General features: G+C 49.5%; 1 protein-coding gene across 1 annotated transcript in view; it reads right to left on the reverse strand.

Annotated features, from left to right (window-relative positions):
* Positions 1 to 15,286, reverse strand: part of GRIK4 (glutamate ionotropic receptor kainate type subunit 4) — a 184,135-nt gene that overhangs the window by 113,653 nt on the left and 55,196 nt on the right. Inside the window, exon 2 of the mRNA XM_066203317.1 lies at positions 8,260 to 8,391. Within this exon, the coding sequence (XP_066059414.1) occupies positions 8,260 to 8,341 (82 nt within the window). The 5' untranslated portion in view covers positions 8,342 to 8,391. The remainder of the gene's footprint in view (positions 1 to 8,259; positions 8,392 to 15,286) is intronic.

The raw sequence follows: 15,286 nt of genomic DNA on the forward strand, positions 1-15,286 counted from the left end.
TGATCCTTGGCTCGGGGAGAGTGTTTAATATTCAGGAACAAATGTAAGAAACCAGACCTTTGATACAAAATTCTGCACATGCACCTATCCATGGCTGTCCTCCCTCACCCTGCCACAGCTCAGGACTGTGCCTGGAGGAGATAAATGTCACCTTTCCACTGACCGACCCCTCTCTCCCTGGCTCCTCTCTCCTTTCAGATTCCCTTTTCCTGCTGAATTAGCACCTGCTTCCAACCCAGTCACCTTCCAAAAGCACCGAGCCACACCGGCCAGGGCAGCAGCTGCTGCTGTGCCCCGGGGCACCACAGCTTCCCCCATGCTGGTGGCTAAATGGCTTCCAATAAACGAGAGAGAGAGTGAAGAAATAGAACGTTGATTTGCTGCTTAAGTAACGTGGCTCTTTTCCATAACTACCCAGCCGGTTTCCCCATCCAGCTGCTCTGCACGGAGAGATCTATATCTATATAATATGTATGTGGATATATAATGAATCAAAACAAAGCTTAAAGGCCTCCTGGGGTGGATAATATAACCTGCCTCTCGGACATTAATGAATAGGAACAGATCAGGAGAAATAACTCTGCCACTGAGGTGCAAGAGATGGGAAGGGATGATCTGTCTGGCTGACTCCCCGTCCCTCCTCGCTCCACAGTGCCCTGTGGCACTGATCTAAAATATAAAGCTGCTTATTATTTATTATTCATATTATTATAGTGCTGGATTCCTCCGCTGGAGACGAGGAGCTCATTATGTTTTATGTGGCAAAGCTGCAGCCTGGAGAGAGGCAGAGCCCTCCCACACCAGGCAAGGGGCACTGCTTTGCTGGGCATCATCTGCCTGGTGCCAGGACACATTCCCCTGGCAGAGCAGCTCACTCGGCACCAAATCCCCTCTTTTTTTCCAGGAGTTTCCCTACTCTGCACCAAATTCCTATTTTTTCCATTGAGTTTTCCTACTCTGCACCAAATCCTTCTTTTTTTCCATAGAGTTTCCCCCTACTCTCCACCAAATCCCTCTTTTCTTCCCATGGAGTTTCCCCCTACTCTGCACCAAATCCCCTCCTTTTTCCTATGGGGTCTCCTTCTCTTTCCATGGAGTTTCCTTCCTTTTTCCCATGGAATTTCCCCACTCTGCACCAATCCCCTCTTTTTCTTCCATGGGGTTTCCCTGCAGGATGAGGCTCAGTTGATTTTTAAGCCAAACACATCCAACCTCGACCACATAAAATTTGCGTAAAAAACCTCCACGGTGGAGGACGCCATCAATCCTCCGCCTCCTTGGTGCCCAGTCCTGCCAACCTGCCAGAAAGGCCTCTCCCAGTGCTGAAAACCAAAGCCAAGCAGGGGCGCAGGGTTTTTGTGAATCCCTCAGGGTTTCTGCATCCCTCGGGATTTCCACACCCCGGTTCCCGCTCGCTCGGAAGCGCTCGCGCTCCTCCCGCAGTTTTCCCTCACACTTCCATGGTGCTAATGAGCCTCCTGCCTCTGCAGGCTGCCAGGGTGCCGAGCACAGCCCCAGGAAAATCTGCAGCCGCAGGAAAATCTGCAGCCTCAGGTTTGGTGGGAATAACGTGCAAACCTCCTGTCTGCACGCCCAGACCGCCCGGCGTCCACCCTCAACACCCTGTCCTGGTGTCCTGCAGCAAAAGCTTCCGAGGAAACACCTTTCACCCCATCATTCCAGAGAAAAGCAGGGTAGATAAATGACTGCACCAGCCACCAGCTCCTCTTTGAGCTGTTTGAGTCGCCTTTTAGTGAAAAAAAAAATCTTATTTTATCCTTGAGTAGTCTCCGTGGATGAGTCGCCTCAAGGACGTCGCTCAGGACAGGGAGGGTGAGAAGGAGATGGGGCAGGGGCAGCCGCTCTTCCCAGAGCTGGGACACAGGAACGGAACACCTGGGGAGAGCTGGGAAGAATCCAAGGATAACATTTGCCCAGAGAAGCTGTGGCTGCCCCTGGGTGCTGGGAGTGTCCAAGATTGGACAGGGCTTGGAGCAACCAGATCCAGTGGAAGATGTCCCTGTCCACGTCAGGGGGTTGGAACTGGGTAACCTTTAAGATCCTTCCAACCCAAACCATTTGTGATTCTCTCTAAGTCTAAACGAGGCTTTGCTGAAGGGCCTGGCATCTGTACAGGGGATTTTTTTTTAAAAAAAAACTATTTATGCACATAACTCAAAACCCATAAATAAGACATCACTCTCCAAGAAGAATAATCAGAACAAAATTAAAAGAGCAGATAGCAGATGAATATTGTATTTTTCTGTGCCTCTCACCACTCCCCAGCAGCAAATGATAAATAGCTACAAACCCTCTTGGCTTTAATGAACTTAACTGGCTCTTTTTAATACTGGAGGGAAATATTAATATAACTACATCCTCCTCCCAGCCCACTCCCCAAGCCAGGCTGGGATTAAACGCGGATCCTAATGACAAGGGGAGAGGTTTTCCAGCAGCAGCATCACCCTGTGAGCTCTGCAGGTCGTTCCCCAGCTCTGAGCTGCTCACAGCAGCCTGGCCTGGGGTTCAAAGCCAGGGTCGGGCCATTCCTCTCCTGGGGGAACAGCAAATTCACTTCGTTCCATTCCAGATCCATCAGCAGCACCCGCAGGGGGCTTGGCGAAGGCAGAACTGCACCAGGAAAGGAGTTTGTGCTTTGTGCGTGTGAAATGTTTCCAGCAGGAGGGAGAAGAGGAGTTTCAAGCTGCCTGAGCCAGCTGCAGACAGGAGGTGGGGAGCTGGGGATGGCACAAAATCTGCCACCAAGCCACACTGCTGCCCCACAGCTGCGTTTGTCCCCCCATCACCTCACCCTGACAGCTGGGAGGAAGAATTTGGTACCCGCTGACATCAGCGTCCTCCTTCCCCAGCCCCCAGGGACCGGCTGCACCTTCATCATCAGAGCCAGCAGCACCCTCTAAAATGCTAATTGTGCCTGGTGGGATCTTCCCGGCGGTGCCCGCAGGAGAATTCCGTGTGTCCTGAGGGAGCCGAACGGAGCTAGCCACATTTCCACTGCCGTTTTCGTTCGTTTTTCCCTCACTTCAATGCTCGTTTTTCCTTTGCTTGGGCCCTCCAGCTCAGACACACCTGAGGACAAACTGCACCCAGCAGGGCAGCTCTGGGGCCTTTGCTCGCTGAAAAAGTGGCTGAGTGTGTCATAAACTCCTCAGGGGGGTGATTACACAGGGATTCAAACCCTAAAAACGATGCTCTGCTGCCCACGGCCGTGACAGAGGGATGGGTTGGGAATACAGGGGCAGCACACAGCCACAGAAATGCAGGAAAAGCTCCACTCTGCCCCTTGCCACCTCCTTCAGCACACACAGCTGAGTGCCAGGGGCTCCCCACAGCTCTGGGGGATCCCCAAGGACATTTCCTTGACGTGAAAAGCTGAGAGAATTGGGATTGTTCAGCCTGGAGAAGAAGAGGCTTTGGGGTGACCTCAATTGCAGCCTTCCAGTGCCTGGAGGAGCTGCAGGAAAGATGGAGAGAGACTTGGAGGGCTTGGAGGGACAGGATGAGGGGGAATGGTTTAAAACTCAAAAAGAGAAGGTTTAGATGGGATGTTGGGAAGAAATCCTTCCCTGGGAGGGTGGGCAGGCCCTGGCACAGGGTGCCCAGAGGAGCTGTGGCTGCCCCTGGATCCCTGGAATGGCCAAGGTCAGGTTGGATGGAGCTTGGAGCAGCCTGGGACAGTGGGAGATGAATCAGGGGGTGGAACTGGATCCTCAAACCAACCTAAACCATCCCACAACTCTGTGATTCCACTTCCACCATCAGAGCAGACGCAGGAGATTCACAGGAGCCCTTCAGGCATCCCAGAATTTTGGAACTACGCCTAGAAACGAGGACAAACTATCCAGAGGGACACTTCCAGTGACACCCCAGCACCAGTGTGGGCTTTGTGAGGACCTGGGCTACAAATTGCTTCTCTGGGGGATGAAACCACTGAGCACAGCAGTGACACTGAGCCAGAGGTGGGTGCACAGTCCCTGGGTGTGGGGCAGGAAAACATCGAGTTCCACCTCACAAAACACCCTTAAATGTGTTTAAAAACCGTTAGAAACATCAAGCTTCACCCTTAAACACCCTGGAGTTGTTGTGTGAAGTTTGCGGAGCTGGGAGACAGAGGCAGGGAAGGGATTTCCAGGGACAGAGGCCTGAAAGGCTCCAGGAGGACTTGCAAGGGGCTTGTCAGCAGATCCTCTGTCAGGGCTCCTGATCCTGCTCCTGGCGAGGGCAATTCCATGAATAAACCACAATTCTGGCCAGGGTATGAATTCTAAACGAGCTCCTTTAGCGCACCCAATGAATCAAGGCAGAGAATGCCAATTTAGGGCTCTGCTCGCTGAGGCCGAGTAAATAACCCAGTAAATAACTCAGGCAAATTTCCTGATTCTTCCTTAAGCACCAGTGAACAGGCAAAAAACAAACCCAGAACTGCTCCCACACACTTTGTGAGCTGCAGGAAAGCAGAGCTAGGGGAGGGAGCTGATGCTTTTGGTTTTTTGGGGTTGCTGGATGCAACACAACCTATGCAAGAGGTCCCAAGATATTTTGGAAGGCCTTTGCAATGGTTCTTCCAATGTCTTCAGGCTGCCTGGAGGCAATTCCTTCCCTCTCAGAGCTCTTAAAGCTGTTGAGAGCACTCCCATCCCTGCCTGCTCCTTCCCTCCCTGGTCAGACCCAGCTTTTTGAGGTCTACAGAGATAATAATTCACCCAGGCAGAGCAGGGAACTGACTGACAAAAGACATTCTCAGTAAAACATCACCACTTTGGATAAAAAGCTTTTAGACCTGGATTTCCCCCACCAAGGTCTCCAGAAAAAAAAAAAGAAAACCAACAGGAACGAGGAGATTTTCTCCAGGGCTGCATCAGAAGGGAACAAACAACTTAAAGAGGTGAAAAAACAGGTCTGCACTGATGGTTTTCCCCCCTCTGTGCATCAAGGAGAGAAACAGAGCGTTCAGGAGCCTCCAGGCTGCTCCTCTGCAGCCAAAGGCTCGGGGAAGGTCACCCTGTAGCCCACATTCTGCTCAGTCCCTTGCACAGATGACTCCTCTCCAGCTCACTGCAATGCAACACTGGCTGTGGGTCCTGTCCAGGCCAGCAGAAATTCACGGTGTGTGCTCGGAGATGAAGCAATCTGCTGCCTCTCCACTCCACTGAGGGCTGCCAGGGCCAAGATCCACCCAAAAAAAAAAAAAAAAAACCCAAAAAAGCAGCGGCAGGGAAGCTCAGGGCTCGGCTCACAAGCCAAGTGTCCCTGACTCAGCACCACCGTGTTTCCTCCAGCCTGGCAGCCAAGAGCTGCAGGGAATGATCTCTTTTTCCTGGTGAAGAACCCACCCTGACACTGCCCAGCTCACCTCCCGTTACTGATCACATCCCTGGGCACTCCAGCAGCCCCTGATCAGATGGTTTTCGGGGTTGTTTTAAATGTTTGCTCGCATTTTCTTTGAATATTTAAATGTTCTTGCTGGTGTGTTTTTCCTCCCCTATGCAGAGCATTGATTTATGTTGCTAGATACCATATCTCCCTGCCTTGCCAAAAGCATGCATTTGGGAATGATTTCAGGGCTGCTGGTAATATTTTTTCCCCCTCTTTTTTATTCTGCACTTTATTTTTATTAACTTTTTTGTTGGAGGCGCCGTAAAAATGAAACTGTGGCTTGAAGGAACAACACTCATCAAACCCCCTCGAAACCAAAGCAAGCTGGAAGGCAGCTGCCATTCCCACCTGGAAGCTGCAGCACAGATTTGAGTTCCCAGTCCTTAAAAAAGCTGAAAGTCACAGTGCCAGGTCTCAGACACCTTCACCTTTAGGAAACAAGCAGATCCCAGGTTTGAGATCATACACTCCCAAAACCCCACAGAGTTCCCTAAAAAGACAGGACACTGACGCTGTTTTACACCACAACGACACAGACTCTGAGATTCAGAAGGCTGAAAATGACTCCTTGATTTTTGGGATGTGTCTCCTTTTTATACTATTCCACACAGACCAATCGGATTGGTGACACAAAGGCAAAACCTCTTCACTCACATTGGTCACACCAGAGGGACATCAAGAAGTCCCTCCTGGGGAAAGGAATGAATAACAAAGTTACAGTTACAAAAACATCTCTCCTGTTTACAGAAAATTCTGAAAAGAATTTCAGAAAACCAAAACACCTCAGGCACGGCACCAGGGCTACAGGACACAAAGCAAAATGAAGGAATTTTCCCTTCCAGCATCCCGATAATTCCCCCTCCATCCCCATCCCCATCCCCATCCCCATCCCTGCCTGCTGGAGTGGAGTGGAGGATGTGCCCATCAAGGTGAAATGCAGGCAGCAGAGCTGGGAGCGTGCAGGGAGTGCTCCACATGAATCAGGGATTCCAGGGATATAAAACATCCAGGCACCTTTCCCAGGCTCCTGCCAGCTCACACCCTCCCTCCCCGTATTTCTTGAGCTGCCTCACGCTCCTCTGGCAGAGGGGAGAGGTAATTTCACTTCAAGTGTGTCACCTGTGAAAGTTGCAAGTGGGGACAGGAATGGATTAGCTGCTTATCTGCAACAAATAGTTAATAAAGGCAGCTGGGGGAGCAGTTTCCTTTCCAAACAACAGAGAAAAGTGTCAGCTCTGTGAGGTGAGTTCCATTCTGAGGTTTCTGGATGCATTTCTGTTCCCTAATCCGCACGGGCAGCCAGGAAAAACGATGGTGCCTCTCCCTGAAGGATTTTAACAGCTCAAAGGAGCCCGAATTCATGCGGCTTCCTTGCAAATTTGGGGGATTTTGGGGTTCTCACAGTTCTTGTGGCACCCTTGAACTGAGCAGGTTGGGTTCTAGCACCCCTTGCTCGTCGATGGAGGGCAAATGTATTTGTGGCAGAGAAATATCTGATTTTACGTGGGGTTTAGGAGAGGGGGGAGGACATGGCGGGGGGGGAGTTTAGTTCTTCGGTGGCTCTTTGAGAATTCACACAGGAAGAGCAACATCGACACCATGAAAACCAAAGCAAATATGGAAATTCACCATAAACTGCATTTCATTCACAAGAGGAAGAGACAACACTTCAAACACGCAGGGAGGAGCTTCAGCAAGTGTGTCAACTGACCACAAACTGCATTTCATTTACAAACTAAAGACAGAATATTCCCAAATGCAGGGAGGAGCTCAGCAAGTGCGTCAAGTCACCACAAACTAATTTCATTTACAAGAGGAGGGAGAGAACATTCCCAGAACGCAAGGAGGAGCTCAATGAGTAAACTCACCATAAACTGCATTTCATTTACGAAAGGAAAAAAATAACATTCCCAAAATGCACAGAGGAATTTCAGCATCTTTGTCAACTCACCATAAACTAATTTCATTTACAAGAGGAGGGAGAGCACGTTCCCAAAATGCAAGGAGGAGCTCAATGTGTAAACTCACCATCAACTGCATTTCATTTACGAAAGGAAAAAGAGAACATTCCCAAAATGCAGGGAGGAATTTCAGAAAGTGTGCCAGCTCACCAGAAACTGCATTTCATTCCGTTTATCAACATGTGAGATCAACATTTCATTCCGTTTATCAACTAAAGAGAGAACATTCCCAAAATGCAGGGGGGAGCTCAGCAAGTGTGTCAACTCACCACAAACCAATTTCATTTCAAGAGGAAGGAGAGAACATTCCCAAATGAAAGAAGGAGCTCAGCGTTTCCACTCACCACAAACCGCATTTCATTTACAAGAGGAAGGAAACAACAATCCCAAAATGCATGGATGAACTTCAGCAAGTGCGTCAAGTCACCATAAAATAATTTCATTTACAAGAGGAGGGAGAGAACATTCCCAAAATGCATGGATGAACTTCAGCAAGTGTGTAATCTCACCACGAACTGCATTTCATTCACAAACTAAAGGCAGAACATTCCCAAAACGCAGGGAGGAGCTCAGTGTCTCCACTCACCACAAACCGCATTGCATTTACAAGAGGAAGGAAACAACATTCCCAAATACAAGGAGGAACTTCAGCAAGTGTGTCAGCTCACCACGAACTGCATTTCATTCACAAACTGAAGGCACAACATTCCCAAATTTCTGGGAGCTGAGCTTCACTCACCACGAGCTGCCCTTCTCTCCCAGGAGGAAGGAGAGAACCTTTGACTCAGTGCCAGCCCCACCTGAACAGGGACACCCCAGAGAGGATTTCCCCTTCCAAAAATCCCTCCAGAGCAGCCAAACAGCGCTGAATAAACCCAGGCCCAGCGAGGTGTGCACTCACCAATCCTCAGGGAATGGGGGCTGGCCCAGATCCTCATCAGCCACAGCAGAAGGAGCACCAGAGGCGCCAAGACACGGAGCATCTTCCATAAATCCTCATGGAGCCCTGCGGTGGTCTGGGCATGACATAACTCTGCGGGGAGACAAAAAACACGGCCCAGTGAGCCCCTCTGCTCTCCCCCGGCAGCATCACTCAGCTCCCCCAGCACCGGAGACAAAAGCTCCATTTACCCGAGGAGGAGGAAGCTATTTACGGACTATGAATTATTCAGGGATTGGAATCAAACTGGGCAGAGAGATCCTTGGGGGGAGGAAGAAAAAAAAAAAAAAAAAAGGAAAAAAAAAAAAAGGGAAAGAAACACGAGGAAAAGTCCAAATATTTCGTTTTGGCATTTTCAGCGTTTCAACAGAAACAAGTGGAAATCAATATTGAGTCACATCTCTGACTTCCATTCTCACCCACCCCACCCCCTTTTTTCTTTCCACTCCGAGCAGCCTGCGACTCATTATGTAATCCTGACTTCTGATTTTAGGGTGGGAAAAAAAACCATTTTCACAGCAAAACACGATTTGAGGGAAAGGTTTAGGAGGCAGAAGTCACTGGGGCCTCACCAAACTAGAAACCAATTCCTCGCCACAATTCCAGTCACACTTCCTCCCCTCCCTCCCAGGAACAAGAGGATTCAGCGCTAGACCAAGAACATCTTTTGTTTTGTCCTCACACGAGGTCTCACCACCCAACCAAGTTTCCATCCCTCAATTTCCAACCAAGAGCTCCAAGTCCCAAAGTCAAACCGCCACCAAAATGAAGGGCAGGAGATGGAAAATCCACAAACTCATCGTCAGCACAGGTGCTGGCAGCGGCTGTCCCACAGCAGGCTCCTGCAGCACAGCTGATCAAATTTGTAACAAATACCACTTTAAACAGCTTCATAAAGGGCAGATTTTACTTCATAGGAAAGAAAAAAAAAAGACCGAAAAAAGGTTGTCTCTGGAGTTGATAAAATTATCTCCACAGGCAGCAATGTCCTTAAATGCTGACTTTGAGTGTTTCATCTGTTACCTTATCTCTCCCTTCTCCAGCTTGCTGGCAAACATTCTCAGCCTCTTCCATTTGTCTCCTTCTTGGGCCAAACACCCAAGTCCTGACACAGGCAAAGTCTTTAATCTGCCTTTGAAGTTACCAGGAGTTTTGTCTGAGCAAGGCACAGCCTTTTACTTTGCAATTTTCCAATTAATCTATTTTTAGATTGCATTTTAAGACTTCCTCCGGCTTATCTCAGCACTCTCCGCAGGGACCATCCCCTTTGCACAGAGGGGAAATGCAGAAGACAGGGCCACAGAAATAAAAAAATCCAGGGACATCTGCACTCCCTGGGGTTTGAGCCCTTCCCTTGGGAAGCTCCCACCTCCGGCATCCCAACGCCAGCAAATTGAGGGATCCCATGCTCAGCTGTCAGTCAGCCTTGAGAAGAGAATCCTCATTTCAGCGCTCTCAACCCATTTTGAAAAGCCAGAAACTCCCCTCAAAAAAACACCTGGAAAATCGTCAGCCACCTCTGTGAAGGGCAAATAGCAATTTTCTCCTTTTTTTTTTTTTTTTCCTCCCTGTTTTCAGTGGGAGTTCCAGAGTAAATTCCTGGGGAAGAGGAGCCCTAAAAGGTTAAGCTCGTGGGAAATTGGTTACTTAGAAGCGCCGGCAGCGGCAGAGACAGATTGCAGAGCACTGTATCATTTGAGCACTTTGAAGCAGCTATTTCCAAACTTTCCAGGATATTGACAAAGCAGCAGGATGGCCTCAGAGTCTCTCACAGCCCGGAACGTGGAGCTGGAGCTCGTGGAACACACACACAGACACACACAGACATCCCTTCCCCACGGGGACAAGGACAGCAGGGCAGAGGGCAGCTTGAGGTTTGCCACCCAAAAACCTTCCTCTGGCTCTAAAGCTCCTCCCCAGCACTCACAGTCCTGTTTTCCTCCTTTTTTAGGTCGTTTTCCTCCTTTTGTAGGTCCATTTCCTCCTTTTTAAGGTCCTTTTAGGTCCTGCTTGTCCTGCTGCCCCCAGTGTGTTTCCCATGCCAGCCCCTGGTGGTGAGCAGCCACTAAACTCAACTAAAACATCTGCTGGGGATTGTCAGGCCGGGGAAAAGGGGGTAACAAACCCCTCAAATTCCAGCCAAACTGCAGGGAAACGCCTGCCTGAAATCCGAGGAGGTTGCTGGAGTTTATATCCCCGTCATTCCCTGCCAAAGCTCTATGGAATCACCTCAAGGAAGGACATGGAGGGGCTGGAGTGTGTCCAGGGAAAGAAAAGGAGGTGGGGAAGGGGCTGGAGAATTCCTGAGGGAGCTGGGAAAGGGGCTCAGCCTGGAGAAAAGGAGGCTCAGGAGGGACCTTGTGGCTCTGCACAACTCCCTGACAGGAGGGGGGGATTTGGGATCTTATCCCAGGGAACAGGGACAGGAGGAGAGGGAACGGCCTCAGGCTGGGCCAGGGGAGGCTCAGGCTGGACACCAGCAGGAATTTCCCCATGGAAAGGGTGCTCAGGCCTTGGAACTGCCCAGAGAGGTTTGGATCCCCATCCCGGGAGGTGTCCCAGGAATTCCTGGAGGTGGCACTCAGTGCTCTGAGGACAGGATGGGTCACAGCTGGGACTAATGGGCTGGGAGGGCTTTTCCAACCTCAGTAATCCTGTGAACCACCAGGAGTGGTTCTCATCTCAGACTCCGCACAGACCAAACACACAGAGGGGCAACCACTCCTGTGGGAAAGGGAAAAGCTCCTGTGACTCCCTGCTCCGAGGGACAGACCCCAGGGCTGCTCCTCCTGTCTGCAGCCCGCTGGAGAGGCCGAGGAGGAGATTCCCACAGCTGCCCGTGCATCAGCAGCTCTGAGCTAACAGCAAAGCTGAGCCATAAATCCAGGGCGCCCGCTGAGCTCTGCTCCGGCTGTAATCACCTGGGACATGGAGCACAGGGGGATGCTGCTCCGCCTCACGCATTCCACACCCCTCAGGAGGGCCTGGATTTTGGAGCACGGGGCCCAGGGAACAGCTGTTCAGCAACAGAAACGCACCAAGCAACAGAAAAGGCAGGATCCTACAAGCCATGGCCACGGAGCATCTGGCTGCTGGAGGGGATTGCGAAATACCTGGGGAGAGGAGCAGGAGGATCCTCCCCACCTGCACAGATGCTGGGGTTCCAGATTTGGGATAAGGAGGGAAGGGGAGAGAGGATTTTCCTCCTAGCCCAGCATCAAAGTTATTCTCTCACGAACAAAGAAGTGTTTCAATGCCCACAGCATCTGCCCAGTCCCCACGTGCTGCCTCCTGCCTAAATCCAGGCACAGAAGGGTGGTGAGCACAGTTCAGACGCCCTCGCTGCGCACTGATTTTGCCTTGCTGAGCCTGTCATCCTCCCAGGCTGCCTTCCAGCTGCAAGGTGCACCTGCCTGCCCCTCATTTCCCCAGGAGGTGCTGTGAAACAGGAGCTCCACCCAGGAGCAGCACTGAACCGTGGCTACAGCTGGGGCTGTCCACTCCAGTGCAGCCCCAAATCCCACCCGGAGAGGGCAAGGAGGACGACTTTCCTTCGTGCAACGCAAATACAAAACCCCAGAGAGCCAAGGAAACCCTGAAGAGACAAAGCCACTTAGCAGCTTGTGAAGATGACTTATCCCAGACTCATCCTCAGCTGGCTGAAAATAAATCAAACCAACTTCCCCTGCTCGAGTTCCCAGCGAGAACATGTCAGGAGCTGTGCATTCACAGTTTCAGTGGCTCCTCTTCCCTGCTCTGACAGCCTGGGAGAGCCTGCTTGATGGACAGCTGTCTGTGGAGCATTACCAATCTTCTTCCCCCAAAAAAAAAAAAAGAGTGGGATGGCCGGGAAAGAGTTCCCTGGGCCCCTCAGGGTGGGAGGTGGCTGCTGAGAAGCTGCTGCTGGATCACAAGCTGACCCCTGCGTGCAGCACAAATGTGGAATTATTTTCCTCCTAAGCCCCTCTTTGGGTTTGGTTTTTTTTTTGGTTTGTTTTTTTTTTTTTTCTCCATCTTTCAGCTCTGGGAATTCAAGAGTATAAAATAAATCAGGGCTATACTGGAGAGTTCTGTGTTCTCTCTGGAGATAAAAGTCTCTAAGTACCCAAGCAGAATTATGGACGATTTTGCCTCCGAGAGGGAGCAAGTTGCTCCTGAAACTGCTGATACATTTTTAATGACTGTGTGAGCTGGTGCTCTTCTTCACTGCTATCACCACCACAGCGTCCTGCTATTCGGAGATTTCTGCAAGAAAAATTCTTAGACAGTAGAGCAAAAAGCCAAAAGGCAGAATAAAATGTTAAATTACCGAAAGAAAGCCCTAAAAAAAAAACAACCCTGTGCTGAAGCTGTCACAGAGATAAAGAAGACATCCCTGAAAAGCAGCTTGTTCCCTCTGCACAGCCTGACAAGGACACGCAAGGAATCTGCTGTTATTCCATGGAATTATGGAGTGGTTTGGGTTGGAAGGGATTATAAACATCATCTGCCATGGGCAGGGACACCTCGCACCATCCCAGGTTTCCCCAAGCCCAGCCTGGCCTTGGACACTTCCAGGGATGGGGCACGTTATAAGTGAATATTATAAAACTGGCTTTTCACAAGATGTGTGCTATATGACTAATAAATTTGTGGTAAGGACATAAGTTTTTATTTCTGCTGTTAGTAAAGAATATTAGCCCTAGTGGTAGTAGTGATACAGTAGTTACTTAAACTGTCTGTTTGGCCGGGATAACACCCAGTGAACATGCAAAGGAGACCCTGCTAGGGATAAAATACGATCAAACTGTCTGTTTGACCAAAAGAACATCCAATAAACACGAAAAGAAGACCCTGCTATTGATACACCAGCTATCAGCATCCAGCATCTGAACAAAGTGTGGACCCAGGCCCCAGCTGGAGGTGATAATGAACACACAGCCAGGAAACACACGAGCTCTAAAAAGGCAGAGCCAAGGAGGGGCCAGGCAAGACAGTTCCTGGAATATGGAAACTAGTTTGTGGAAAAATATGAATATTCAACACACTGAAGCAATAAAAAGGGTATTTAAAGAACGTCTTTGAAACAGCAGGGTGTGGACTTGGCTGAATGCCAGGTCACCCAGCCTGGCCGGACTTCCTTTTGCTTAATCTGTTTCCTAATTGCCTTATTTTTTTATTATTATTAAACCTATTCCTTAAAAATCTACCTTAAAAGCGAACTCTGTTTCCCACAGGCATCCACTTCTCAGGGCGAAGGGCAAATCCCTGTGCCAGCCATTTCTCCCAAAAACGCCACCACCCTGCAGAACTTGTCCCGGCCACATCTGTCCCCAGAAGGAACCAGCAGCATCTCCAGCTGTCCTGCAGAGCAGCGCCAGGCCCGGCATTCCCAAAAAACCCCAACGTGTCGCTTTTATCCCCGTGCAACCCCAGGCTGCAAACCCCCCCTGCACGCCTTCTCCTGCAAGCTGAGAAACCACAAACACCCTGGAAAAACCTGGCAGCAAATTCCACCTTCTCCAGCCTTGAGTTTTTTATGATTTTTTTTTTTTTTTTTACCAGAGCAGGATTTTTTGGAGGGGGTTTTGGTGTTGATGGATTTCTCCCTGCCTCACCAGAAGCTTGATGAATGGTGAGAAAATGCAGCTCGAGCAAAGCTGGAGTAATCCTCACAGCTGAGACAACAAATTTAACAGCTGCAGAGCAGCGAGGAACTGGGGGGGAAAAAAAACCCAAAAACTGTCGGGGAATATCAACAAACAACTTAACGGGGCTTTTTTCATTCTTTTCGACAGGCAAAGAGAGCTCTCGCCTTTTGTAAAGCTGCTTTTTGCAGGCGGGCTGGGGTTTAAATGGAACAGGCAAGAACATGAAAAACCTGAAAAAAAACATCTCAACAAGTGGCTGTTGCTGGGCTCCAAAAAAGTGTCTCAGGGGAGGGGAGAGCTCCAGTGACAGTCTGCCCCGGGGCCACAAAGATATAACTTCAATTAAGCTGAAAAACAAAATCGCTCCGTTTAAAGCCACCACCACTTTCACTAGGCAAAAAAAAAAAAAAAAAAAAAAAAAAAAAAAAAAAAAAAAAAGGAAAGAAAAAGAAGAAAAAAAAAGCGTCATTGGCACGGATAAATCATTACCACGAGGTATTGCCGCAGTCAAAAAAACCTCCGTGAGGCTGAGGGGAGGATCGAGGTCTATAAAGAGAATGAACGGCTGGAATTACAGCGGTAAATTTGAGGGAAGGGGGGGAAAAAAACCCGAATTAATGTTTGGATGGGGTGTAAACCCTTCACGCTGCAAGGAACTGGTGAATTGTCTATTTCTGAGGGCCGGGAGAATCAGCCCTCGGGGCAAGGCTCCTCACACAGCCTCTGGAAGCAGCCAGCGCTTAAAAAGGATACTTAACAACATGAAGCAGAGCTCGGTTCCAGTCTGGCAATTTCTATGTTCCTATAAAAACCACGTCTCGTTTTTTGTAGATTTCATCAGCATTAAAGAGCCTTGCTTTGCTCACAGCCACCCCTCTCCCTCTCTCTTTGTCCTCACATGGATGGATTTACCCCGGGTGAGAGGCAGAGCTGCGGTATCTCCCTTGCCCAGGTGTCACCAGAGCAGGGGACAGCCCAGGGAAGGTGATGTTAGCGATAAACACCTGCTCAGCTGATACATTAAATGGATTTTTTTTTCTTTTTAAATTTTATTTTCATTCCCCTAGCTGTGTTCTTTCATCCCTCTCTTTTTTCTCCCTTTTTTTTTTTCCCCTCCACCCTTCGTGACTTCCAGAAAAAGAAGCAAGAAAACTTCAAGGAGAAAAGAATTCTGGAGGCAGTGAAGCAGAAGGACGAATGTATCCCTGACATTTCTCGTTGCTGTGGATTATTTTCTTCAACTTTCTCTCTCCCCAGCCTCGAGTCCTCTCATCTCATCCTTCCCAATCCTCCCCAGAATTAGCAAAGCCCCATCAAATTTCCTACCACAGCTTAGAGATAAAAGCAGCGTGTGCCCA

Source organism: Chamaea fasciata, unplaced genomic scaffold (assembly GCF_029207755.1).
Source record: "Chamaea fasciata isolate MVZ Bird 193981 ecotype frontalis unplaced genomic scaffold, bChaFas1.0.hap1 SCAF_24, whole genome shotgun sequence".
NCBI classification, from domain to species: domain Eukaryota; kingdom Metazoa; phylum Chordata; class Aves; order Passeriformes; family Sylviidae; genus Chamaea; species Chamaea fasciata.